At 33.1% G+C, this 27,253-nt stretch overlaps 1 protein-coding gene and 1 pseudogene across 7 annotated transcripts in view; one reads left to right on the forward strand and one right to left on the reverse strand.

Annotated features, from left to right (window-relative positions):
• Positions 1-27,253, forward strand: part of Rundc3b (RUN domain containing 3B) — a 143,242-nt gene that overhangs the window by 87,194 nt on the left and 28,795 nt on the right. For all 7 annotated transcript variants that reach the window (XM_026399369.2, XM_077796692.1, XM_026399372.1 and 4 more), the window contains 2 exons: positions 493-664; positions 7,385-7,542. In XM_026399369.2, the coding sequence (XP_026255154.1) occupies positions 493-664; positions 7,385-7,542 (330 nt within the window). The remainder of the gene's footprint in view (positions 1-492; positions 665-7,384; positions 7,543-27,253) is intronic.
• Positions 21,423-27,135, reverse strand: LOC113190180 (hsc70-interacting protein-like; annotated as a pseudogene).

Consider the following 27,253-nt stretch of genomic DNA (forward strand, 5'->3'; position numbering starts at 1 on the left):
TGCCAAAAGGGAGCTGACCTTGAACACTACCCTGTGTGTACCCCATTGCCACTAGCTGGTAGTGCTTGTTTTCTGTCTTGTAGTGGAGATTAGACAGTCAATGATCCACCTGAGCCAAGGAAAAGAACATAGCTAGAATACTCCTACCAGCACATCTACAGTTTCTGGTTTTCTTCTCTGGAAATTCTTTCTCTTCTGAGCATTCTCAAGGGTTTTAACGTTAATTCCTTACTCTTTAGGTCTCACTGGAATTATAGTATCTCTGCATTTGGTTTTGTGAAAGGGAGTCAACAGGCCATGCTAGTTTGCCATTTTTTTAAGGAAACTATAAAGTATTTATTATTATTATTATTATTATTATTATTATTATATATTTACTGCTAAATATTTTGGATTTGCTCATTAGTAGCTTAAAAATATAGAGATGTTAATCAAATAGAACATATTTTTTACTTTCTTTCTGTTTTTTAATTTAACCTCTGCTCTTCCCAGTTCTGACAGTATCAGCAGTGATGAGGAAGAACTCAGGACTCTGGGCAGCAGTGGCAGCTCAGGAAGCAGCACTCCAGAGAAAGTGGGGCCTCCTTTCATCATGGATGAGAACAGCTGGTTCAACAAGTGTAAGAGAGTGAGACATAAGTATCAGCTAACCCTGGAACAGAAGGTACTTATCAGTTGTCAAAAGTCACTCAGTTTGGCTCCACTTATTGCCTTTGAACTGTCACTACCAGAAGACCTTTTAACTTAATAAATTATGTGCCATTGCTACTTCCCTTCTGTTTCTGAATTATCCCCTTAATTAAAAAAATCAGGCAGAGTTGTAGGAGAGGCTTTTGTTTGTTAAAAACTTTTTCTAATCTTTATGTTTTAACATAAAATAAGTCATTTTATTCTTTTGTAAGCAATTTAATTTATAAACTTGATATTATAGTCCCTATAATTCATTTTGTAAAACATTACTGGTTTGTGAAGCATATGTATGTCTGTCTTTTTTCTTAATTAGGTATATTAGCAAATCTTGTCTGTCAAACACTATATTAGGGAAAGTGGAACATATAACAGAAAGAAAAATGAACTACATTATTTTGAGTTTGTGACCTTTACTTTTTTACCATAGTATTTATTTTCCCTTCTGCCCCTTCTTTCAAATGTTCATTATTCTCTTATGTGACATATGTAGAGAAAACACAGCGGAATTAAAGTAGAAATATTACAACAATTTAGAAATATATCCAGGAAAATGGTCATAAAATAAATTTACAAATATAAATAGATTTCCTATATCTAAACAGCAACTGCTTAGAAAATATAAGCAAAAATATCACGATTATAATAGCTATGAAAGTTTGCATAATTTATATGAAGAAAACTTTATACCCTATTACAGTAAACTTCTGGTGGCAGCAAGAAATCAGACTAAGATCATCTGAGAGCTTTTCTTCTGTAAAAATCTGAAAATGACGGTTATTATACAAATTTGAGCCTCCTGGCATTCTACCATCAAGCCGCATCCCCAGCCCTTTTTATTTTGTATTCTGAGACAGAGACTTGTTAGGTTGCCCACGTTGGCCTTAAACTTGTGGTCCTTCTGCCTTAGCCTTCTGAGTAGCTGGTATTACAGTTGTGCCTCTCTGTGTTTGGCTTAGAATACAGTTTTGTTTTTAAAGTTTTATATAGAGCTCTCTCTCAAAGAAAAGGAACTTCCTAGGGATCAGGAACATGCAAGGATGTGAAAACAGGAGGAATAAGTACATTAGTTAATACCCCTGCAAGCCCCAGAGATAGAGATAAGCCTACAATCCTTTAAATTTAGCTACTTGTTCTTTAATACCCACAGGGGAGCAACAGATAAGGCCCACCATCATTCAAAACAGAAACTGGACCTAGAAGGCAAGAGTAAATAAACATGGACTACATGAAATAGCAACAATAAGAACTATTATAGAATGGCAGTTGTGTCCTGGAATATGTTTCATAACTGGCTCTTACAGAGCAGATGGAGAGAGGAGCACTAATTTGTAGGATTTGCCAATTTCTGGGGCAAAAATTCCTACCATGGCCAACTTAGAGCCACCAATATGACATTACTGAATGTGAATTGGGAAGAAATGTACAATAGAACATGATTATGTCGTATTTCTGTCAGAAAGATGAAGTAAGACATAAATGACTATGACAACATAAATTAACAGTAAAATAATTAAGAAATGGTGAGTTTTGAGGAGTTTTTTTATATAATTCACTTAGTTGTAAGTTTATATAATTTTATCTTTAATAATAGCAGTGCTGGACTGGGGCTACAGCTCAGTGGCAGAGCACCTGCCTAGCATGTGTGAGGCACTGGGTTCAATCCTCAGCACCACATAAAAAATAAATAAATAGAATAAATAAAGGCATTCTGTACATCTACAACTACAAAAAAATTTTTTTAAATAATAGCAGTGTTTAACAGCAGACTTAGAAAGCTTTTGGAAATTTAACAGTCAGCTTGTGGAGCCCATAGGAGCTGGCTGCAGCCTACCACTAGGAGTATGAAAGAAAAGCAAAATTAAAAGGCTAGAAATATCAGAAAAAGCAAGAAGGACTAGAGCACTTGCCTCACACATGTGAGGCACTGGGTTCAATTCTCAGCACCACATAAAACTGAATAAATAAATAATAAAGATTTCACTCTCCCCTCCAAAATACTTTTAAAAAGAAAAAAAAAAAAAACAAGAGGATTATGGAAGCAAGAGCCTTCAGAGATTTGATGATAATGAAGGGTAGAGACATTTTGTAATGTGCATGCCTGTTTACAAAGTTAACATTTAGGAGTTGCAATTTAAAGAATAAAAATAGAATGTTTGACTTCCAAACTAGTAATGGGAAAGAAAAAAATAGGAAAAACTTGATTCATACAATAAAGGAAGCAAATAAGAAAAAATAGGTATGTTAAAAAAGAACAAAAACCAGGGGCTGGGGTTGTGGCTCAGTGGTAGAGCACTCACCTAGCATTTGTGAGGCCCTGGGTTTGATCCTCAGAACCATATAAAAATAAATAAAATAAAGGTATTCTGTCCAACTACAACTAAAAAATAATTTTTAAAAAAGAACAAAAACCAAAGCAGTATAAATAGATTTGAGTAATAACCAGAAAAGTCAATATCACCATAAAAGTAAGTGGCACAAACTTACTAACTTACCATTAAGGCAAACAGATTTGTTGAAAACATAATTATAAAATTTATATGCTGTTTATAAGAAAAGTGCATAAGGGGCTGGGGCTGTTGCTCAGTGGTAGAATGCCTGCCTCGCATGTGTGGTGCACTGGGTTCAATCCTCAGCACTGTATAAAAATAAATAAATAAAGATACTGGGTTCATCTACAATTAAAAAAAATATTTTTTTAAAAAAGAAAGATGCATAAAATATAATGACAAAAAAGTTGAAACTAGGGAAATAAATAAACCATGCAAATATGAACCAAAATAATTCTGTATCAGACCAATGACTCAGAAGGCTGAGGCAAGAGAATCACAAGTTCAAGGCCAGCCTTGGCAATTCAACTGTGATCCTGTCTCAACATAAAAAATAAGGAAGGCTGGGAATGTACCTCAGTGTTGGAGTGCCCCTGGATTCAATTCCCATTATTCTACATGCACAAAAAAAGAATTCTGTATCATAATCATTAAACATAGACATTAAAGGTACAAAGCATTATTAAGATTAAAGAAAGGCATTGTCTTTTTAAAATGAAAACTCACTGAGAATGTATAACATGGCTAAATTTACATACATTTAATAATATAGCCATGAAAAATATGAAGCAAAAGTTAATTAGAATATGTAGGAGAGAAATTAACAAATCCAAAATCGAATTAGGTAATTTTAATATCCTTCAAAGTAATTTATATATTGAACAGACAAAACGTCTGTAAGATATAGTAAGCTTGAACAAAACAATACATAAACTTGATCTAAAATACATTAATTTTGACAAAATATACGTTTTTGTTAAGCACAAATGGAATAGCTGAACAATTTTTATCAAACGTATAGGTCACAATACAAATATCACAATATAGATATCACTAAAAACATGATATAATGGTAATCATAATGCAATAAAGTTAGATATCAATAAAAAGTTTATCACCACTCACATATCACCTAGTGGAATTTTTGAAAACTTTCTAAATATGAGTAAAAAAGAAATGAGGAAATAAAAATAAAGGACAATGAAAACAGTGCATATTAACAGTTGTTAGCTGCAACTTGTATGATACTTGTACAAATACTATAAGGAAGAAAAATAAGTATCTTACAGTAGGCAAAGAAAACCAAACCAGTTCAAAAAAAGGAAAATAATGAAATAATTGATACTTATGATATAACAGATATAAAAAACAGATTAATAAAAACTGCTTATTTACAACAACTAGCAAAAGCGATGAATCTTAGCAGGAATAATTTTTATTAAAGTTAAGGCACAGATAGACAATTTTAAGAATTAAAAAAATAGATAGCATACCTGCAAAAGCAGCAAAAACTTGCCCCAAAATGGTGGTGCATGCATATAATCTTGGGAGCATCTTGGGAGCCTGAGACTCCTGATCACAAGCTCAAGGTTAGCCTCAGCAATTTAGTCAGGTCCTACCCAACTTAGCAAGACTCTGTCTCAAAAAATAAAAAGGGTTAGGAATGTGACTTAGTGGTTAAGCACCCCTGGGTCTAATCCCTGGTACCCCCCCAAAAAAAGAATAATTTTTACCATTTTATATCAATGCCTTAGAAAACTAAATGAAGAATTTTTTTTTCTGAGTCTATTTCTCCTATCTTCTTTATTTGTAAAATGGAAACACAGAAACAACTGGAGTATGTTTTACATTAAACCAAATAGGAATTATGACATTAATTAAGAATTTCTTTAAATGTTATTTATCAAAATTGATAGACCCATAACTATTTTAAGAATTGAGTAAATGGTCTAAAATCTGTCTGCCTATTAATCATCAGACCTGTATGTTTTGGAGAAAATTCTAACAAATTTTCCAAAGTCAGCGATCCTGATTTTATACTGACTATTTCTGAGAAGTGAAAAAGAAATAATATTCTTCAACAAATTAAGTGAATCCAGTATAACTTTAATAGAATTTAAGGTCATGTGAATATAATATCAGGTAGAAATGTGTATAAAGCAAAAATAATTATAAGAAACAATTTGACATTATCTGGTACCTATGTCCTACCAATTCTGCTCCTAGGCATGTTTCCTAGAAACTCTTGGATGTATGTACCAGGAAACATAACTGTGAATGGATTCACAGCAGTATTGCTTATGTTAATCCAAATGACCATTGTCTGTAAATGGCAATTCACATGGCATACAATATTGAGAATAAATGAATTATATAGCTAGACTCATCAATGTAGACCAAAAAAAAAAAACAACCCTAAATTTCAAAAGAATATAGACAGAACTCAGGGAAACTGAACAATATATTGTTTGAGATGATACGTCATAACCCTAGGAAGAAAAGCAAAGGATGATAAATATAAATTTCAGGATATTATTATACTTGCAGAGGAGGTGCAAAAGAGTGTAATTTAAAAAAATTTTTTAAATATATTTTTTAGTCATTGATGGACTTTATCTATCTATCTATCTATGTATCTATCTATTTATTTATTTATGTGTAGTGCTGAGAATTGTACCCTGTGCCTCATACATCCCAGGCAAGCACCCTACCACTGAGCCATAACCCCAGCCACCATAAGAGTGTAATTTTAAAAGAACCTGACACTGACTCTTAAAACATGCTGATTGATCTGAGTGGTAGATATAATTTTTTCTTTAAAGAGAGAGAGAGAGAGAATTTTTTTAATATTTATTTTTTGGCGGACACAACATCTTCGTTTGTATGTGGTGCTGAGGATCGAACCCGGGCCGCACGCATGCCAGGCGAGCGCGCTACTGCTTGATCCACATCCCCAGCCCAGTAGATATAATTATTCCTTAAATATTATTTGAAAATATTCAAATATAGTTTATGTTAAGATGTAATTTTTGAGAATTTATTATGGAAAAATTAATGTTTGAGAATTGTCAGAAAAGGTATGGAAAATAAGTTTGTGAGGGGGAAATAATATGAGTTAATATTAGCAAGTATCATAAAGCTTAGAGCTGAAACAGTTGATGACACATGAATAGGATACCATGTACTGATTTAGAAGAATAATAGAAACAACAAAGAAAAGATCCTGGTCAATATCCTCAGAAGAAGTTGAAAGCACATTGAAACTAAAAATAGGACACGGCACTGGTAGAATGTATGCTTAGCATGAAGGGCCCAGGGTTTAATACCACCCCCAAAGGGAATAATCAGAAAACATGAAAGAGCTATTAAAAATTAAAATGATGTCTGATTCAAATATTTCAGAACAAAAATTTAGAGGATAAATTTAATAATGTTTCCCAGAAAATATAAAATAAGAGTAAATGAGTAAAAGGATAAGAGATCTAAGTCTCATATCTACCAGGTGTTTGTTAATAATAATAGCTAATAATTATATATCATGTATAATGTAGTAGACACAGTTCTAAAACAGTTTGCAGATTTGATTCATTTAGTACTCCTAACTAGGTACTCATGTTGTTCCCACTTTTTTAGGGGATGAAACTATAACGGAGAGGTTAAGTGATTTGCTCAAAGACCCATAGCTAATAACTGGTAAAACTAGAATGATACTGGACAATCCATAAGCCTGTAGGCCTAACAAAAGCATTATATAGCCTTTTGCTGACATGTCAATGCTAAAATATTAATATCTGCATTTAAAAAAAAATGTTCAGCCCGGCATGGTGGTGCACACCTATAATCCCAGCAGTTCGGGAGGCTAAGGCAGGAGGATTGCAAGTTCAAAGCCAGCCTCAGCACACACCAGGTGCTAAGCAACTCAGTGAGACCCTGTCTCTAAATAAAATACAAAATAGGGCTGGAGATGTGGCTCAGTGGTTGAGTGCCCCTGAGTTCAATCCCCAGTACAAAAAAAAAAAATTCATATAGAGGAAGCTTTCTGATTGGTTATTCTGTAATTAGGTCTGTTTTTTGAAGCTAGCCATATGTATTTATTGCTTTTGTGGAACTTGGAAATTATAATATTTTAACTAAGATTTGCTTTAAACTTAAAATATATTTGCTCAGACTTTACAGAAGAGGTTTAAAGAATGGATAATATGTATTAAATTTTTGTATTCAATTAAAACAATATTTTTTTACTAATTCATCAATAAAACTTTATTACAAGAGCAATAGTAATGAGATTTAAGCTACTCAGCATTTATATTCAAGGTCTCTATTAGAATTTTACAGTTGCTGTTATCTTGGTGATATCATATTTCCAGGGGTATCTTGAAGAACTCTTACGACTTCGAGAGAACGAACTGTCTAAATCTGTCTCCCAGAATAAACTACTACTTCAAAGGATTGAGGATTCTGAGCTGGCTCATAAATTAGAGAAGGAACAATTAGAGTATATAATTGTGGAGCTTCAAGATCAGCTGTAAGTGATATCTTTTTAGAAAAAAAAATTGGCAGTATATAAACATTAGGACAAAATGTATCTTGCCATAGAATTTGAATTCTAAGAAATATGATGGCTTTTAAATTCTTTCACTTATTATTTTTAAATGTTTATTTTTGCTTTTGTTACTATAAAAGTAATCCGAATTTATTGTAGAAACACTAGAAAATGTAAGAAGAAAATTAACTCACCTGCAATTGTACCACACAGAGTTAACTGTATTATAAATGGGTATATATTCTTCCAAATGAAAATGTATAATTTTTAAGTATTTATTTAGTTGAATAAGTTATTTATTGACTGATGTATTGAAAAAGATGATATATTAGACCATTGCTACTCAAAATGCAACTATGGTGTATAAACTATTCCTAGGTTGTGCCAGAATATCACTGTGCAGTTTAGTATATAGCTTTCTTTCTTTTTTTTTTTTTAACTAGGCTTTCTTTAATGAAGAAAACTGTAGTATATTGATTAAGCTTTCTGATAAAATAAGCTCCCTATCACCATTTGAAGCATTTGTACTAATTACATCATTCTGTCATGTTTGTTTTATTATTTATAGTGAAAATCTTCACAAATTAACATTTTTTGATCTTGAGATGATTTTTTATTTTGAAATAATTTTGAACTTTCAGAAAACTTTTGAGGATAGTATTTAGAATTTCCTTATCTTCTTTTAACATTTTTGCCTTATAATTCTCCCCTTTTTCCTATATACATGTACATATTTTTAACCACTTGAGAGATTACATCCATCAAAATTCTTTGTACCTTAGTGCTTCAGTGTTGCGTTTCTGAAGAACACAGATATTCTCATATATAACTGCAGTTCAATGATAAATTTAAGAAATTTGAGTTGATACACTGCTTATCTACAATTCATATTCTAGTTTCATCAGTTGTTCAAATGTCCCTTTTTGTAAGTTTGATTTTTCTGGTACCAGATCCAGTTTAGGCTCATGTTTTATATTTGGTTATTGGTTTCCTCAGTCATTTTAAACATAGAACAATTTCCCAGTCTTTGTCTTACATGAGGTTAATGTTTTGAAGAAGATAAGCCAATAATTTTATATTTGTGTTTGGTTTTTCCATGTGACTAGAATGAGCTTATCAATTTTGACTAGGCTACAGCATCAGTGGTATGTTTCTTCAGGTACATAGAAGTTAAGGAAGTATGTTGGCCCTTTGTTGACTATATTAATTTTAATCATTTAGATAGGTATTTTTCTCTTCTGTTTTGTTACTGTTGTTTTTTGTAATTAACAGGTAATATGTAAGGAGATATTTTGAGTCTAAATATAAAAGATGAGTTTTTAACTTTAAAAAAAAAGTTTTGTTCAGGAAAAAAAAGCACCTTACTATTTTCTAGGAATTTATATCTTTTTTTTTTTTTTTTGGTACCAGGGATTGAACTTAAGGGCATTCAAATGAGCCACATCCCTAGCCCTATTTTGTATCCTATTTAGAAGCAGGGTCTCACTGAGTTGCTTAGTACCTCACCATTGCTGAGGCTGGCTTTGACTCACCATCCTCCTGAGCCACTGGGATTACAGGCATGCACCACTGTTCCTGCCTAGGAATTTATATCTTGATTTGACCTCTTCTGTTTTTTCTGATACTATAAAGAGGATTTGTCTTGTAGGGTATCACTCATTGAGGAGCAGGTCCACATCTTTCGTCCCCCTCACTCTAATAAGTAGGGAGAAAAAACATCAAGAACTAAATCAATAGAGATTTCTGGTTATTCCTTTACAATTAAAAGATTAAGAAGATAATTTCATTTTTCTTTTGTAAAGTATTACTGGTAATTTATCTAACTGCTTTTAATCTAAAAATAATTATGCAGTTTTTGTTTTATCTAAAGATATTTTTATTTGAAGATTGAATTTAAATAGATCAAAATTGTATTACTTTTGATAATTTAAAATAAACAAAGGCTCAAAAACATTTTAGTTTTTAAGAAAATAATCCACTTAAGTTACAGTTTTATCATACTTCCATGGTAGAAACTGTCATTGATCCTTTTCATTTTGCAAAGGAACCTTATAGTCGTGTTTAATACCTTTAAGATTTTAACTAAATATATTAATAGGGCAATTAATACAAATTATGGGCATTAATCAGAATTAGACTATTTTCTTGATTTCACATGTTAAAGGTTTACATTCTATAATATGACCACAATCTCTAGGTAGTGTAAATTATTGTCCCAAAAGATTCCTTTGTTATAAAAAACTACCTTAAAGACTACTGAACAGGAGAATAAGATGAATTCATCTATGAATGGTCACAGTTCACTAGTTTGTCAAAATTAGTTTCAAATATGTGAAATAATATGATTGTTTTTTGTAGCTAGGGAGAGAGTGAACAATTTTTCCCCTTAATATTGCTACAATTTTTTTTCACAAGAGTTCTAAAGGCCTGCAACCAAAGCTGGCCACTGAAATTCCCTTTGTTCATCCTGAGAAGATAAAAGTGGCCTCGAGAAAGATTAAAAATTTAAATGTATCTATGGAAAAATCAAAAAAGGAATATTAAGAGGTAGAATATGAGGCATATAATATTTGCTTTTACATTATGTTATTTTTTCCTGGTCATTTATATCCTTTGTCACCTTTTTTATATTTCTTAATGATTAGCTGTATTTGAATTACCATTATTCTTTGATTATGTCTTTGGGTACTCATAAAATCTGAATATTTTGTAGTTTTGGTGATAGAATACAAGTTACTGTGGAGTAGAACAAAAGCATCCTAAAGCTTTTTTGCAAATCAGAACCGTCTAGATAATGACTTTATACTGCCAGTTATGAGCTCTGCCTTAAATTAATTAATATCTTGAAGCTTCTGCTTCTTCATCTCTGAGAGAGAAATAATGTTCATTTTTTAGATAATTGAGTGTTATGTATAACTAGGAATATAACTGTGAAATAGAAGATATTAAAAAAATATTCAATTTATTCCTCTGCTTTGGTTTGTAGCAACCTAAAATATCCTTATTTAAAAAATTAAACTTCATTCAACAAAATAAACATAATCAAACAAAGTATTAGTTATATTTTGGATCAACATGGAAAGTTTGTTACAAATTATGAAATGTTTTCTATTTATTCATGAAGAAAGATAAATAGGAAATTATAAGGGGTTTACTTTTTCATGCCGAATGCTACAGATCAAACAGTGACTTGACTGTATTATCCCTCAGTTTCAAGAAATTCATTTTGAGTTGTAATTTCTAAATGACATTTGGCTAAAATCATGGTATGTATTTGTGTATACAATGTGTGTGGGAGACATACATGTTTAATTACTATTTAACAAGTGTCACTTGTAACTATAATTATTTTACTCATTGTGTTTGGTAAAATGCTAATTTGGAGCATTTTATAAGGTATTGACAAAGGTACAGTTGAATAAGTTTATAGTTGGTAGAATTTTAAAATATTGAACCATTTAAAATATGCATATATGATTAGGAATACTTTTATTTCATTGATGAAATCTGTGAGTCGTTGGGATTACAGGCATGCACCACTGTGCCTGCCCAGGAATTTATATCTTGATTTGACCTCTTGTGTTTTTTCTGATACTATAAAGAGGATTTGTCTTGTAGGGTATCACTCATTGAGGAGCAGTCCACATCTTTCGTCCCCCTCACTCTAGTAAGCGGGGGAAAAAAAACATCAAGAACCAAATCAATAGAGATTTCTGTTATTCCATTACAATTAAAAGATTAAGAAGATAATTTCATTTTTCTTTTGTAAAGTATTACTGGTAATTTATCTAAATGCTTTTAACCTAAAAATAATTATGCAGTTTTTGTTTTATCTAAAGATATTTTCATTTGAAGATTAAATTTAAATAGATTTAAATAGTTGATTTTATCTTGCATCAGTAACTTTTAACTTCATTTTACACATTAAAAATTATTCAATAAAGTAAACATAACCAAGCTTAAAGTATAAGTTATATATTAGATCAGTATATAGAATGTTTGTCATAAGATTATGAAATGTGTTCCATTTGTAGCCTTTTAATTATATATTTATTTATGCTGATTAGTGGGAAATTTTTATTTTTGAAGTTACTTCCATTCAATAAGCTTTTATTTTCCAAGCAGTTTGGGAGACTGGGGCAAGAGGATCATGAATTCAAAGCCAGCCTCAGCAACTTAGTGACGCACTTAGCAACTCAGTGAGACCCTGTCTCTAAATAAAATATAAAAAAGGGGCTGGGAATGTGTCTCAGTGATTAAGCAATCCTTGGTTCAATCCTCAGTACCCAAAACAAACAAACAAAAAATTTATTTAAACATGTACTTTGTTCTTGGGATTCCACTAGTAGCTGAGAATACAAATAATGAGGCATGATCTCTTTTTATAAGGACTTGCATGTGAGGTAGATACATTAACATCATCAATCACATTGCTATTCAAAGAATCATGGCTCACTTAGGAATAGATAAATTATTACAGTTCGTAGCCATACGTAAAAGGGAGGATTTGTCAACATACACAGGTTTAGATCCTCAGGTAGATGATCTGCTACACAAATGGCCTCTTTATAAAATATGCATAGCAAACCTTAGGAATAGCCAACTATAGAACAATGTGTAAAACCTGAACACCTGAGAGACAGCCAGTATCCTTCAAGATAATATGTGTCTAGACATTCTGATGAAACCTACTTCCACTGTTCCCTTTACTTAGCTAGGTTTTTGGGGAACAGAAAAGGGCATTTAGGAACATGGTGTTTTATTATCCCCCTTTTCTTTATGAACAACATAATGGGGGAGTGGTGTTATCATGGCCCTCTTAAAAATGGATAAATTATGACAGTTTCTAGTCATCTGGTCAGGAATATATTTTGTCAGGTAACAATTGTTATTAAAGTTTTAAATTACAACAGTGTTAATATAGAATATATACTTCATTGCCATATAAGGACAAAAATATTAAGAAAATGCAGTCATCAGAGAAAAAGCCAGGTACCACATAGGTAAGACCATGTTCTATTATACTGATTGAGTGTTAATGGGAAATTAGGATACTGAATTAGGAAAGGTTACTGATTTACTAGAATGGTATTTCATTGCCTTTAGTTGTGATGTGTTCCATTAAAACTGCAGAATCTCCTACAGAGCAGATGTCCATATATTTGAGTCAGGGGCCTAGCAGCAGATGGGACCACAATGTGGCATTTCATTGAGAAGTGACTCATTATAAAAGAAAAAAAAAGATTCACTTTTGGCATCTTTGTTATGCAAATGTTTTACGTTGAGTACATGAAGAAAAGAAGCCTCTCTCAATTACAATTTATAAAAATACACATTGTTATTATAACATACAATATTATTTCCATGAAGTTATTTTAATTCTTTATCATTTAATCAACTTTTATAAAAGAGAATTCTGAGAAGATGTTGGAGTAGGAAGCATCAGGAATCTGCCCACCTAGTCAACAATTATATTGGCAGAATCTGTGTAATGTAACTATTTTAGAACTCTATAATTTCTGGAAGGTTTCTAGAGGAAGGCTTAGATGTTAATTTCAGTCAGTTTCCATTTTTAGCCCAGTAGCAGCTACCCATACTTTCCTCCAACCCTGTAGTGGGTGACTATGCAGGTGTTCTGAAGCAGTATGCCCACAGCTCCTGGATGCCAGGTGGTCAAAAAAAATAGCTTGTCCTCCAATCCAGGGACCTTGGCTTGGGTCACTGATTGTTGCTTCTGATCACAGACATTCAAACAAAGAGGTGGTGTGTAGAGGGGCCATTGCTCTTGCACCACTCCTCCATTGTTACAGGACCTTCCACCTTTGGCTGAAGAGGTTTCCAGGGGATTTAAAGGGCATTCTTCCCCACCCCCTTTATTTTCTTTTTCCTTTCCATCATCCAGTGGAGACATTCAAAAACAACCAGGTATATGGGAAAAACTAAAAAGTTATCATGCATACTAAGAAAAAAGATCAGATTCAGAGAAGATTTTAAGCTTGTGTTAGCAGGCTGATGTTCAGCACGGACATCCTCTAACAACAATGATAAAACAATAACAAAAGAATAACAAATCATGGAAAGAAAAGAGCATCTGATTTTCTGAATTACCACATTGTTAGATTCATATGTATAGTTTTTCATCAAAAAATTAGAGGACATAGACAGGAAAGTGTGGTCCATTCAAGGAAAAACACATCTGAAGAAATTGTCCCTGATAAAGACCTGATGTTGTCTACATGATAAAGATTTTAAAATAATTGTGTTTGGTTGATTTTGTTTGATTTTTAGTACTTAGGATAGAACTATACCACTGAGGCACGCTATACCACTGAGCTATATCCCCAGTCCTTTCTATTTTTCAATTTGAGACAGAGCCTTGCAGCAGTTATAGAGGCTTGTCTTAAACTTGTAATCTGCAAACCCAGTTTCTCAAGTTGCTGAAATTATAAGCAGGTACCTCCATGCCAGTCAAAACAAGTTTTAAAGATGTTTATAGAATTAAAAGAAGATGTGGAGAAAGTCAAGAAAATAGTGTGTAAGCAAAAGGAAAATATCAGTGAAGAAAGAGAAAAAACGGAATTCTGAAGCTGAACAGTATAATAACTGAAATGAAAAACTCACTGGGGGAATTCAACAGCAGATTTGAACAGACAGAAGAAAGAATCAATAAACATGAAAACAGGCAAAGGAACTTATCAAGTCTAAGGAAAAGAAAGAAAAAGGTTGAAGAAAATCGAACAGAGTCCTTAAGGCACCTGTGGAATAACATCAAGCAGACCAAAAGATGCTTTGTGGGAATTTCATTAAAAGAAAAGGTCCTTGACAGAAATATTCATAATAGACAAAAGCAACTGAAGTTTATCTTAAGAGCAGAATGGATTAAAAAATTATTATTGAACACTAGAACTATGTGTCAATTAAGAATCAAATAAAGCTTTTGAAAATTAAAAAAAAAAATAAAAGAAAAGGAAGAGAAAGGGGAAAAGAAGATATTTGAAGAAACAATGGCTAAAGACTCCAAAGGTTTGGTGAAAAACTTTAATATAAACACTGAGAAGCTCAGTGAGCTCCAGGTGAGATGAACTCAGAAATATACACCAAAGCTATGGAACCAACCTAGGTGCCCTCCAACAGATGAATTGATAAAGAAAATGGTACATATAACACAATGGGATATTCTTCAACCATAAAGAAGAAAGAAATTATGGCATTTGCCAGTAAATGGATGGACCTGGAGAGAGACTATCTTGTTAAGTGAAATAAGCCAATCCCAAAAATTCAAAGGCCAAATGTTTTCTCTGATATGCAGATGCTGAGAGGAGGGAGGAGTGAGGGTTTACTGGATTGGACAGGGAATTGAGGGAAGGAAGGGGGGATGGGAATGGGAAAGACAGTAGAATGAATCGGACATAACTTTCCTGTGTTCATATATGAATACACATTCAGTGTAACTCCACATCATGTACAACCACAAAAGTGGGAGGTTAACCTCCATGTATGTATGATGTGCCAAAATATGTTCCACTGTCATGTAAAACTAAAAAGAACAAGTAAAAAGAAGAAAGAAAGAAATATACACCAACACACATTACAAGCAAACTTTTGAAGGACAAAGGAAATTTAGAAAACAGCAAGGGGTAAAAAAAAAAAGGAATTTCTCATACACCAAGGATCCTCAGTAAGATTTTCAGCAGATTTCTCATCAGAAGTTCTGGAGGCCAGAAATCAGTGGGCCAATATATTCAAAGTGCTTATAAAAAAAACACAAAACTATCTTCTCTAAATCCTATGTCCAGCAAAAATAGCCTTCAAACATGAGGAAGAAATTAAGACATTCTCAGCCTAAATGCCTACTAACAGATGAATGGGTAAAGAATATATGGGGTGTACACACACACACACACACACACAATGGAGTATTATCCATCCATAAAGAAAAATGAAATCATGTCATTTGCCAGGAAATAGATGGAACTAGAGATTGTGTTAAGCAAAATAAGCCAGACTCAGACAAACATCGTTTTCTGTCTAGCAGGAAGGGGAGAGAACATAAAATTGGAAGGGGAAATATTATGGAAGGGAATGGGAAAGTAGGGGGGTAGGAGAAGATAATAGCAAAGCATATACGAAATTGTCACAGTGAAACCTGTTATATGATACAATTAACATACATTAATGATTTTAATAAAAATAGTGATAAAATAATGTTTTTAAAAAGAGGGAGTTCATTTCCTCTAGACTTGCCTTGCACAAGGCAAAATGAAACTTGAAGCTATATGGAGAAAGGGGGATCTCATTAAAGGTGGACCATGGGCAAATATGCCAGTATATTTTTAACAGTGGTTTGTACTCTAGTTTTTATATTCTACATGATTTAAGAGACTAGTACATTCAAAAAATAATTAGTCCAAAAGCTAATATTTTACCTTTGGCTAATAACTACACATTTTGTTTTTTATAAGATTAGCACACTTTAAAAAGTTATTAGATTATATATTGAGGCACAAAATGTATAAAGATGTAATTTTGAAACATTAATAATTAAAAGGGATGAGGGCAGACTGCTCCTTGAGCAGAGTTTTTATATATTTTTATTGAAGTTGATGTAACTCAAATTCAAGTATTATAACCTTAAGATATTAAATGTAATCTCCTTAGTAAACACAAATATCTATACAATATCTATAAAAGGAAATGAGAAAGAAATTGAAACATTACATACCAAAAATTTGACCAAACACAAAAGAAGACAGTACTTCAGGAAAAGAGGCTATTAAGGCATATAGAAAACAGGTATCAAAAAGACATAAGTCTGTCCTTAGCAGTAATTAAGTGTAAGTGGATTAAACTCTCCAATCAAAAGACAGATTTCTGTAAGAGGCTCACTTTATATCAGAAGTCACAAACTGATGGAAAAAGATTTTATGCAAATAAAAACCAAAAGAGAACAAGTATAGTATGCTATTCTAAGAAAAAAAAAACTTTAAAGCAAAAAAGGTTATAAGAGACAAAGAGGGACTTTATATTAATAAAAAGGTTCATACTGCAAGAATAGATAGGTGATATTGTTATGCATCTAATGACAGACCCTCCAAATACATGAAGCAAAAAATAAGAGAGAAATAGTTCTGCAATAATAGTTGGAGACTTTAGTACCCTTTGAAATAATAACTAAAACCAGACAAAAGATAATTAGCCAAAGAGACCTCAACAAGGTATGCGGAACACTTCCCAACAGCAGCAGTGTGTGCATTAGCGTTAAGTTCCCATTGGAAGTGTCCCAGGATAGACATATGGGAAGCCACATTAAACTCTTTTTTTTATAAGAGCATTATAGTCACACATAGTATTTGGGTTCTTTTTGACAAAATTATACATGCATGGAATTTGGTTTCAATCCCTGTTTGTCCCCTTCTTTTCCCTCCTCTCTCCCCTTAATTCTCCTTCCTCTATTGATCTTCTTCCCACTTATTTATTTATTTACTTTTATCATTACTTTCTACATATACTTAAAGGTGAACTATCCAATAGTATATTTGCATATGCATATAATGTGATTTTATTAAATTCATTCTATATTTTATCTTCTTTCCCTTCTTCCCTCCCTCACATCTCCCCCTTCTATTCCACTGATCTTCCCTATACCTTTATGAAATCTGACCCCTCCTACTTTCTTTTTTCTTATTTTGCTGTAGTTACCACATATGAGAGAAAACATTTGACCCTTGATTTTCTGAGTCCCGCTTATTTCACTTAGCATGAAGTTCTTCATTTCCATTCATTTACCAGCAAATGCCATAATGTCATTCTTCTTTATGGCTGAGTAAAACTTCATTATATGTTTATGCCACTTTTTCTTGATTCATTAATCTATTGATGGTGTTCTGGGCTGATTGTGTTTGACTATTGTGAATTCTGCTGCTATAAACATTGAAGTGGCTGTATCACTATAGTATGCTGATTTTAGTACTTTTCGATAAATACCAAGGAGTAAGATAACAGGGTTTATGGTGATTACAGTTCTAGTTTTTTGAGGAATCTCCATACTGCTTTTTAGAGGGATTGTACTTATTTGCAGTTCCACCAACAAAGTATCAGCGCACCGTATTCCTCACATCCTTGACAGCATTTATTTTTTTGTGTTGTTGAGGATTTCTATTTTGACTGGAGTGAGATCTTGGTGTATTTTTGATTTGCATTTCCCTGATTGCTAGAGATATTGAACTTTAAAAAAAAAAGTATTTATTGGCCATTTGTGTTTCTTCTTTTGAGAAACATCTGTTTAGATCTTTTGCCCATTTGTTGATTGGATTATTTGGGTTTTTTCATTGCTCATTGTTTTGAGTTTTTTTTAGTCTATTCTGAATATTGATCCCATTGGAGAATTAGCTAGCAAAGATTTTCTCCCATTCTGTAAGCTCTCTCTCTTCACACTCTTAATCATTGAAGCTTTTCAATTTGGAGATATCCTACATATTGATTCTTAGTTTTAGTTCTTGTGCTTTAAAGGTCTTATTGTGGAAGTTAGTGCCTGCACCTGTATGATGGAGTGTTAACCCTATGGTTTCATCTAGTAGTTGTAAGATTTCTAATTCCTAAGACAGTGATTCATTTTGATTGACTTTTGTGCAGGGTGAGAGGGATCTAAATTCATTCTTCTTTATATGGATATCCAGTTTTTCCAGCACCATTTGTTAAAAAGTCTGTCTTTTCCCCAACACACAATTTTAATACCTTAGTCAAGTGTCAGGTGGCTATAAGTATGTGGGTTTTTCTCTGTCTTCTATTCCATTCATGTCTATTTTGATGCCAACACTGTGCTTTTTTTTTTTGTTACTATACCTCTGTAGTATAATTTGAGATTGGGTATTGTGATGCTTTCTGCATTGCTCTTCTTGCTCAGGATTGCTTTGGCTATTCTGGATTTCTTATTCTTCCAAATGAATTTAAGTCTTTTTCTAGTTCTGTGAAGAATGTCATTGATATTTTGATGGGGATTGCATTGAATCTATATGTTACCTTTGGTAGTTTTGCCATTTTGACAATATTAATTCTGCCTGTATAAGAACATAGGAGGTCTTTACATATTCTAAGGTGCCATGGTTTAGATATGAGGTGTCCCCCAAAAGTTCATGTATGAGACAATGCAAGAACACTCAGAAGTGAAATGATTGGGTTATGAGAACCTTAAAATAATAAGTACATTAATCCACTGATACGATTAACAGGGTGGGAAGTATAGATAGGTGAGTTTTGGCTGGAAAAGGTGAGTCATCAGAGGTGTGCTTTTAGGGTATATATTTTGTACTTTGTGAGCCAAGTTTAGTTTCTCTCTCTGCTCCCTGGTTCCATGTCCTGAGCCACTTTCCTCTTTCACACTTTTCCACCATGATGTTTTTCCTCACCTTGGGGCCAGAGCAATGGAGCCAGCTGTCTGGGGAGTGAGACCTCTGAAACTGTGAGCCCCAAATAAACTTCTCCTCTAAAATTGTTCTTGCTAGGTGTTTTGGTCACAGTGACAAAAAAAAAAAGTTGATTAAAACTAATAAGCTCTTCTTTAATTTCTTTCTTTAGTGTTCTATAATTTTCATTGCAGAGATCTTTTTATCTCCTTATTTAGATAAATTCCCAAGTTTGTTTGTTTATTTTAGGTTGTGAAAAGAATGGTTTTGCTGATTTTTTTCTCAGCAGAATTGCTGTTGGATTACAGGGAAGCTATTTATTTACTTATTTATTTATTTTTTCCAGTTTGAAATTATATTTTATTTTTAAAATACCTAGAAATATCCAATAACTATATATATTTTTTAAAAAAATTTTAGTTGTTGATGGATCTGTATTTTATTCATTTATTTATATGTGGCATTGAGGATCAAACCCAATGCCTCAAACATGTGAGGCAAGAGCTCTACCACTGAGCCACAACCCCAACTATATATTTTTGAGAAGAAAAATTTTGTTTTCCTTCTTCTAGCATCATTGGCAGAAAAAAAAGAACATTTTGGTTTAGAAATGTTATCGAGTATCTATGAAAATTATGACTGTATTTATGGAACTTTCAAAAATCTAAAAGCATAGGGTACATTTTCAGAAGAATAATGTTACTCATACCCATTTATAATTATATTCATAATATTAGAATATAGTTAAGCCATGTATAATTAAGCCAATCAAATAGAGTCCAGGAAGATACTGTTCTTATTGAATTAAGAACAGCACATATTGAAGATTTTGATAATACATATGAACAAAAAGAACCCTCGAAAACCCCAATCCAAATATAAATGTATTTTTAAAGGATTTTAAAAGCATGCTCCATTAGATTACAGCTTTCTCTCACTTTTGTAACAGTTGTATTTCTGTCTACCTGTGCATAGCAAAGCATTAGAAATGATGTCAGAAATGTGCTAATGTAGAAATGCACTCCATAAAATTTATCATATTCCTTATCCCTGCAGGGGCAAGAGGGAAAGAAAGCCTAGGTAGAGGTATAGTTGCAGTATTTATGGAAGAGATAAATAATGAATCTTCATAGTGCTAACTATTCCATAATGAATTAATAAGGCTTTCATCTATTTTAAAATTGATCAAGAAGCTAGTTGCCTCTATATACATCATCAAACCATATACTCTTAAAAAGACAAAGATCAGTAGGTATTTCCTAAGTAGAAGACCAACACCAAAAGGAATACCTCTTCCATTGGTTTTTGATATCACAGGATTTTGTCAGGGTGGAATATAGCATTTAAATAAGCAATCTTATTTAAGATTGTAAGAGGGGATGGGGTTATGGCTCAGCGGTAGGCTCACCTCACATGTGCAAGTCCCTGGGTTCGATATTCAGCACCACATAAAAGTAAATAAATAAATAAAATAAAGTTTAAAAAATGTTAAAAACAAAACAAAACAAAAAATATTGTAAGAAACTACACTACTATGAATATTATCCCACTGTTACTATATATATTACATATTAAATTAATATGTATTATACATCTAATTAACATGAAACATGCTTGCACATTTATGCTATGAGTGTGTGAAGATAGCAGTGATGATGCTAGTAAGAAAAAAATTATCATTAGCTAATACAGCAAGCAGAAAGCAGGCATAGGGTTGATTATTTTCTGATGAGGAAAAGTAAATTAAATTTTAAACACAGAAATATAAAAAGAAAAGTACTCTCTTATTTCCCCATGTTAAAATAGAGCTAAGTAATCCACTGCAGCATAACCAAAAAAAAAAAAATAATCACCTCTTCAACACAGTGTAAGATTTAAATGCAACCTACACCAAGGTGCATGTCATATTAAACATAGTAAGGTTTCTGCTGCCTCAAGTACTTCCAGTTCCTATCCAGGTTATAGTGAAATACTGGTGGTGATTCTAATAGTTTTATCAAAACAAATGTAGTTTTTTTAAGAAAAGTATTTCAAAAGACAAATCAAAATGCCTCAAACTTTATCCAACTCCAACTTTACCTATGTAAATGATATTTATTTGCTTCTCACTAATAAGTCATTATTTCACTCACACTAGACTAACAAACTTTCCATACTGTAGTGTCTTCCTTGCCCATGTCAAAGGAAAAATCCAAAGTAATTAGCAAAGAAAAATGTATGAATTTGCACCCCCTTTTCTTTTGTTTTAAATATATTTAAGTTGTGAAAAGTGTTTCAAGTTTGTAATTCCTAATAGGAAAACGTTATCTAAATAAATACCCTAAGGCAAACTACTGTAAAATGTTTCAACTCTATTTGGTGTAGAGGAGTAGGGATTATCTTCATAGAACCCCAACTCTTCTGATGTATTTTTACGACATACATTAAATGATCTAGGTTGCTTCCAGGTCACTAAAAGTTTCATTGAGCCAAGGCATTCCTGCCACTGCAGGCATGCCCACTCCCCTTCCAGGTATTCTCCTTAGAAAAGTCACCCAGAAAAGAACCATACTGAGCTTCTGCTTACTATCTGGATTTTTCCTCCCTCTGGGCTATCATGCTATTCCCAAGCCTTCTTAATTCATTCTTTCTATTGTTTCTTTGATTTCTCACTCTTCATGTTTTTGCTCATACATTATCCATTGTTCAGCAATTTTCTGGGCCCGTGGTTGAACTTCTTTCAGCATTGCACTAGCATCACCAACATAATCCAGTTTACAGGCAAGGACAAGATCATGGGATTCCTTCCAGTGTCCCAGAAGTCTGTGTGCTTTCCCTAACCACTTGGAGGGCTGAGCTGAATCAGAATTTATTTCAATGGCTCCGTCACAGTCTTAAATGGAAGTATTTGGCTTTTGTAATTTGGTGAAGACAATGACTCTCTTGGTACACAGAATACCCAAGTGAGGATTTAGCTTGATGGCATCTGTGAACAAGTCAATGGCTTTCTGTAGTTTATTATCATTCAGAGTTTCAATAGCAGCCCCTTTCTTTTCATTTGCTTGATCCATCATCTCCTTTATTATCTCTGTATTTTTGTCTCCCATTGCATAAGTGTCTGGTTCAGTTATACCTTGTCAATTTCTAGACACATATCTGGGTTCCTATTAAGATATCTATTTCTTTTCCTACCAGCTGCCCTGTCCTCTCTCTTTGCTTATGTTCCTCTTGTCACTGCACCTACCACTGGTGCTAGTCAAGTTGGTGTGTCTCTGAAATATTATGTTTGTCTCTATGTGTGTGTATGTGTGTATGTGTTTTTTTTTAACAGTCCAGTGTTAAGTTTCAGTGAGTACCATTAGTTACCCACCTCACTGAAGAACAGTCTTCCTGCTTTGTAAGTTGGGGCTAAGGAACTGCTGGGAAGTGCATCCTTCCTTTAATCCACTATCTTCTCTCCCACATTTAACTCTTAATAGATTTAAAAAGACAGATGACATAAAAGGTATCTTGTCTGAATGAATGGAAAAGCAAAATGTGGTATGTATACACAATGAAATACTATTTAGCTTAAAAAGGAAGGAAATATGCTACAATATGGGTGAAGTTTCAGGACATGTTTATGCTAAGTGAAATAAGTCATCCACAGATATACTATATGTTTCCACTTATATGAGGACTTCGAATAGTAAAATTTACATAGAAAAATAGAATACTGGTTGGTTGCCTGGGGCTCAAGGGGAAACTGGGAAATTACTGTTTGATATAGATTTTCAGTTTTACAAGATGAAAAGAGCTACGTGATAGCTGCTAGTGATGGTTTCACATCATTGTGAATGTGTTTAATTCCACTGAACTGTATGTACACTTAAAAGTGGTTAAGATGGTATATGTTATATTTGGTTTACAATGTTATTTTTAAGTTAGAATTAACATTTAGAGTCTAAAGATATTTTATTTTCAATTTCTTTGTTTTATTTGTCGTACTAGAGGTTGAACCTAGGAGTGCTGTAGCACTGAGCTACACCTTGGTCCTTATTTAGTTTTATTTCAAGACAGGGTGTCACTTAGTAGTCCAGACTAGCCTCTAACTTGAGATCCTCCTGTCTCAGCCTCCAGAGTAATTACAATCATGTGTCACCACATCCAACTTAATTTCCATGTTTTATTAAGAAACTTTGAAGTACACACAAAAGATAATTTTTATAGTAAAACCCTGAAATGCCCATCACACAGATTGAACAGTTACTAAGAGTTTATCAGATTTGCTTTATCTCCTTTTTCTATTTTGTTACCATCATTGTTGTCATCTTCTCCCCCCACCTTTTTTTTAATATTTATTTTTTAGTTCTCGGCGGACACAACATCTTTGTTGGTATGTGGTGCTGAGGATCGAACCTGGGCCGCACGCATGCCAGGCGAGCACACTACCTCTTGAGCCACATCCCCAGCCCGCCCCCACCTTTTTTTTGACTGAACTGTCTTTCAACTAAGTCAAACTTTAATCTATTATTAAAGTAAATCAGTGTTATGTATTCCTACATACTTTAGTACACCTTTTTAAAAAAAGAATTTTTTTCACATAGTCACACCTAATAAAATTAGGAACATTGCATTCTATCATCCAGTGCTCATCTGTAACCAAATGTTCCTGTTTGTCTAAAATATATTGTTTTGTAGTTGATGTTTCTGAATCAGGATTGAAAATCATACATACAGTTATAACTCCTTAGCCACTTGGTAAAGTAGTTTCTCCCACATTCATTTTTTCCTACCATTGTTTATTTACAGACTTTTCATCTAGAATGCCTAGCATTCTGGAATGTTCCCTTGTGGTTTACTTAATTTTCCTATATTCATGCTGTCCAATATGTTAGCCACTAGCCACGTATGGCTCAGCATGGTCAGTCTAAATTGAGATATGTTGTGTGAAATACATATGAGATTATGAAATAAAGTTAATATCTCATTAGTAACTTCTTACATTGACTACATGTTGAAATGATATTTTGGACATATTAGGATAAATAAGTACATTATTAATTCTGTCAGGTTTTCATGTATCTACTGGAATATTTAAAATTACATATGTGACTCATATTTCTAGTAGACAGCACTGGTCTATATTCTTTCTGTTTTAAGCCTCCTGGCTGCATTAGCATCATCTCTGAACAGAATATCAGACCCACCCCAAGACTATTGAATCAGAATCTGTATTTTAACATGATCCCCAGGGGATGAAGGACACATTAACATTTGAGAATTGCTGCATATCCATATCCTGTGAAGTAGATCCTCTTAATGCTGGATTAGTGATTCTCAATTCTGCTTGTACATTAGAGTCACCCCAGGGAGATTTATGATGACAGACTGAGCCTCACCTCCAGAGGTGTTGTTGATTTAATTGATGAAAGTTGGGACCCAAGCAATAGTATCTTTGAAAATCTTCTGAGGTGTTGCTGGTAAGCAGTCAAGGCTGAGAACTAATCTAAAGAGTTAGGTTAAAGAGTTAGGTTAAGTTTTAGGTTAGCTTTTTGGGCAAGAATATTCTATAACGGGTACTTCTTCTGAATGTTGGGAAGCACACAGGTTGTCTCACATTTGGTTAGTCTCAGATTGGTGAGCTGGTGGTGAGGACCTGATTTCTTCTATGTGATAGTTCACATCAGTCTTTCATCTAATGGCTGGAGCCATAGTCAAGCATCACTTAAAGCAATTGATGAATTAGGGTTTATAAAATGGTGATTTTTAGTTGTTATCCCTCCCATACCTATTGGCTGGAATTATGTATAAAGAACTTCCCTTCATTGATTAGTGCTGTTTAGTGGTTACTTTGAAATAAAGTTCTTGATGTGTCCCACTTCTTTCAATTATTACCAATGAGATGAAGTTTTTGTTTTGTTTTTCTTTTTGGGAATAATTACAAATTTACTGCATGCAATCTCTTCTACAAAGTTGATTAACTTATATGAGATACATAAAAAGATATGATCTCAGTGTAGCAAGGAAATCATCTTAATTCATAGGTGATATTTCTTCAAATTTAATGTATCTTAACAAGTAACACCACATGAATACCGAGTAGAGTAAAACAGCCAAATACTATAAAACACCAGTGGAAGGCGTTCTCTCACTACTACCTCTGGTTCAGTTTAACCAAGTCTTGGAGGTGCTTCTGCTGTAGTTACTTCATTTCATGCATTTTATCCTTGACTTCATGAAAGGCCTCAACTTTTGCATCCTGAACTCTTCTGTACTTTCTTCCCTCCTACTGCACCTCAGTCCTGTAAATTAAACACAGGGGTACTCTACCACTGAACTATATACTCAGCCCTTTTCATTTAGAGATTAGATTTCATTAAGTTTCTGAGTCTGGCCTCCGATTTGAATCCTCCTGTGTCACTGTGATTACAGGCCTGCACCACTGTACCTGGCTCTGTACCTTTTTCTGTCATAGACTCTTTATAGTTGATGACGTTGTTAAAGTCCAGATTTATTGTAATGTTTTTTGGGGGTGGGGGTGCTCTGGGCTTAGAGCCTTGTGCATGCTAGGCAAGTACTCTACCATTGAGCTACATCCCTAGCCCAATTGTAATATTTCTTTACTATTTAGGAATTTAACAAATATTTTTAATTGGGTTTGGAATTTTTTTAGATTATTATTGTTTGTTGTTGTGTTGTTGTTGTTTTTTGTATTCTAATTAGAAAGTTGAACTGGATTTAAGTTGTGAGTTCCTAACATGTCTCTGCCTAATGCCAGTTACTTTTGATGTGATATTGCAAAACCACATCAAAAGTTTGTTCTGCTTGTTCCTATATTATAGCAGAAATGTCTGCACTCATTGTGCAACTATCTTTTACATTTTCATTTTTTATTTCTGATCCTTAGTTATTCCCATTTTTTATTAATATAAGTCCCTTCATTGATTCCTTTGTTGTTCTAACATGACCCATTTGTCTTTGATGACTTCCTTGCTTTTGGGCACAAGATAGCTGAAACTCATCTTGTGTATTTCCTTCATCATAACTGGCATCAATCATTCCTATAAAGAGCCAAGGTTTGTCTTTTAAAAATTTTAAAATGGTTTGGGGAGGGGGTGAATAATGAGTTGTTTGATTTTTTTTTAAGTTCTAAATTACTTTCTATTGTCTCTTTCTTTTTAAAAGATAATGTCAAGTTCTAAAATGAAACCAGGGCTCAAAAACACTGCTGCTTTCAGAATCTTAATTAGATTTAGGTTTAACTTTTTGGACAAGACTATTTCATAGGTAAATAGATAATTAATTCATAATTTTTGGATACCTGGATCCCTTTTTAGGCTTTTCCTTTGGCAAAATTTATTTGAAAGGAAATACTTATAAAGTATAAATACTTATAAAGCAAATATTTATTCCATGACTGTTTTAAAACAATATAGAGAAAAGAATAGACACACAATTGGAGAACATTTTATATTAACCTTATGAAAAAAACATATATACATTTCTAATTCTGTAGACTTGGAACAAAGAAGAGTAAATTCTCATTACTCCTCTTGGTATTGTTATTTTTTAACTTCTTTAATATTCATTCAATTGCCAAATATTCACTGAAAATATAAAATGTGCCCAGGATGTTGGCACACACCTGTAATCCCAGTGATTCAGGGAGCTAAGACAGGAGGATCACAAGTTCAAGGCCAGCTTCAGCAACTTAGCAAGGTCCTAAGCAACTTAGTGAGGCAGGGTAAATTAAAAAATTAAAAATAAAGAGGGTTGGGGATGGAACTCAGTGGTAAAGCATCTTGGGTTCAATCCCCAGTGCTAAAAATGAAGGAAAGAAAATTTATGATGAACTAGGCCCTGATTCTAGGTGCTGGTATTTCAAGAATGAATAAAATAGTCCCCATCCTCACCAAGTTTACATTGGGTCAGAACAGGAGTCAACAATAAATAGCATCTGAAAGTTGGTCCTGTTCCTCTCCCAAAGGAAAACTGGGTTAGGTAGCTCTGTTATCCTGAGTTATGGAGTGAAATTTATCTTACATCTTCAATTTTTAATGATTTTCCCTTTCATTGACTTTTTCAGTATTTTATAATTAGCCATTCTGCCTATTAGCATAAAATTCTGCATTACTGTAGTTATATTAGATCCTTTATTTTCATGAAGATTATAGCCTATGAGTTTCTCAATGTGCCACATCACAGATAGCATTGGGATACACCTTAAGACTTACAGCACATCAGACAAGAAGTGCTAAATTGCAAATAATATAGATTTTCTGTCTTAGTTCATTTTACAGAATACCTGAAACTGGATTGTCTATAAAGAA

The sequence above is a fragment of the Urocitellus parryii genome, chromosome 3 (assembly GCF_045843805.1).
Source record: "Urocitellus parryii isolate mUroPar1 chromosome 3, mUroPar1.hap1, whole genome shotgun sequence".
NCBI classification, from domain to species: Eukaryota; Metazoa; Chordata; class Mammalia; order Rodentia; family Sciuridae; genus Urocitellus; species Urocitellus parryii.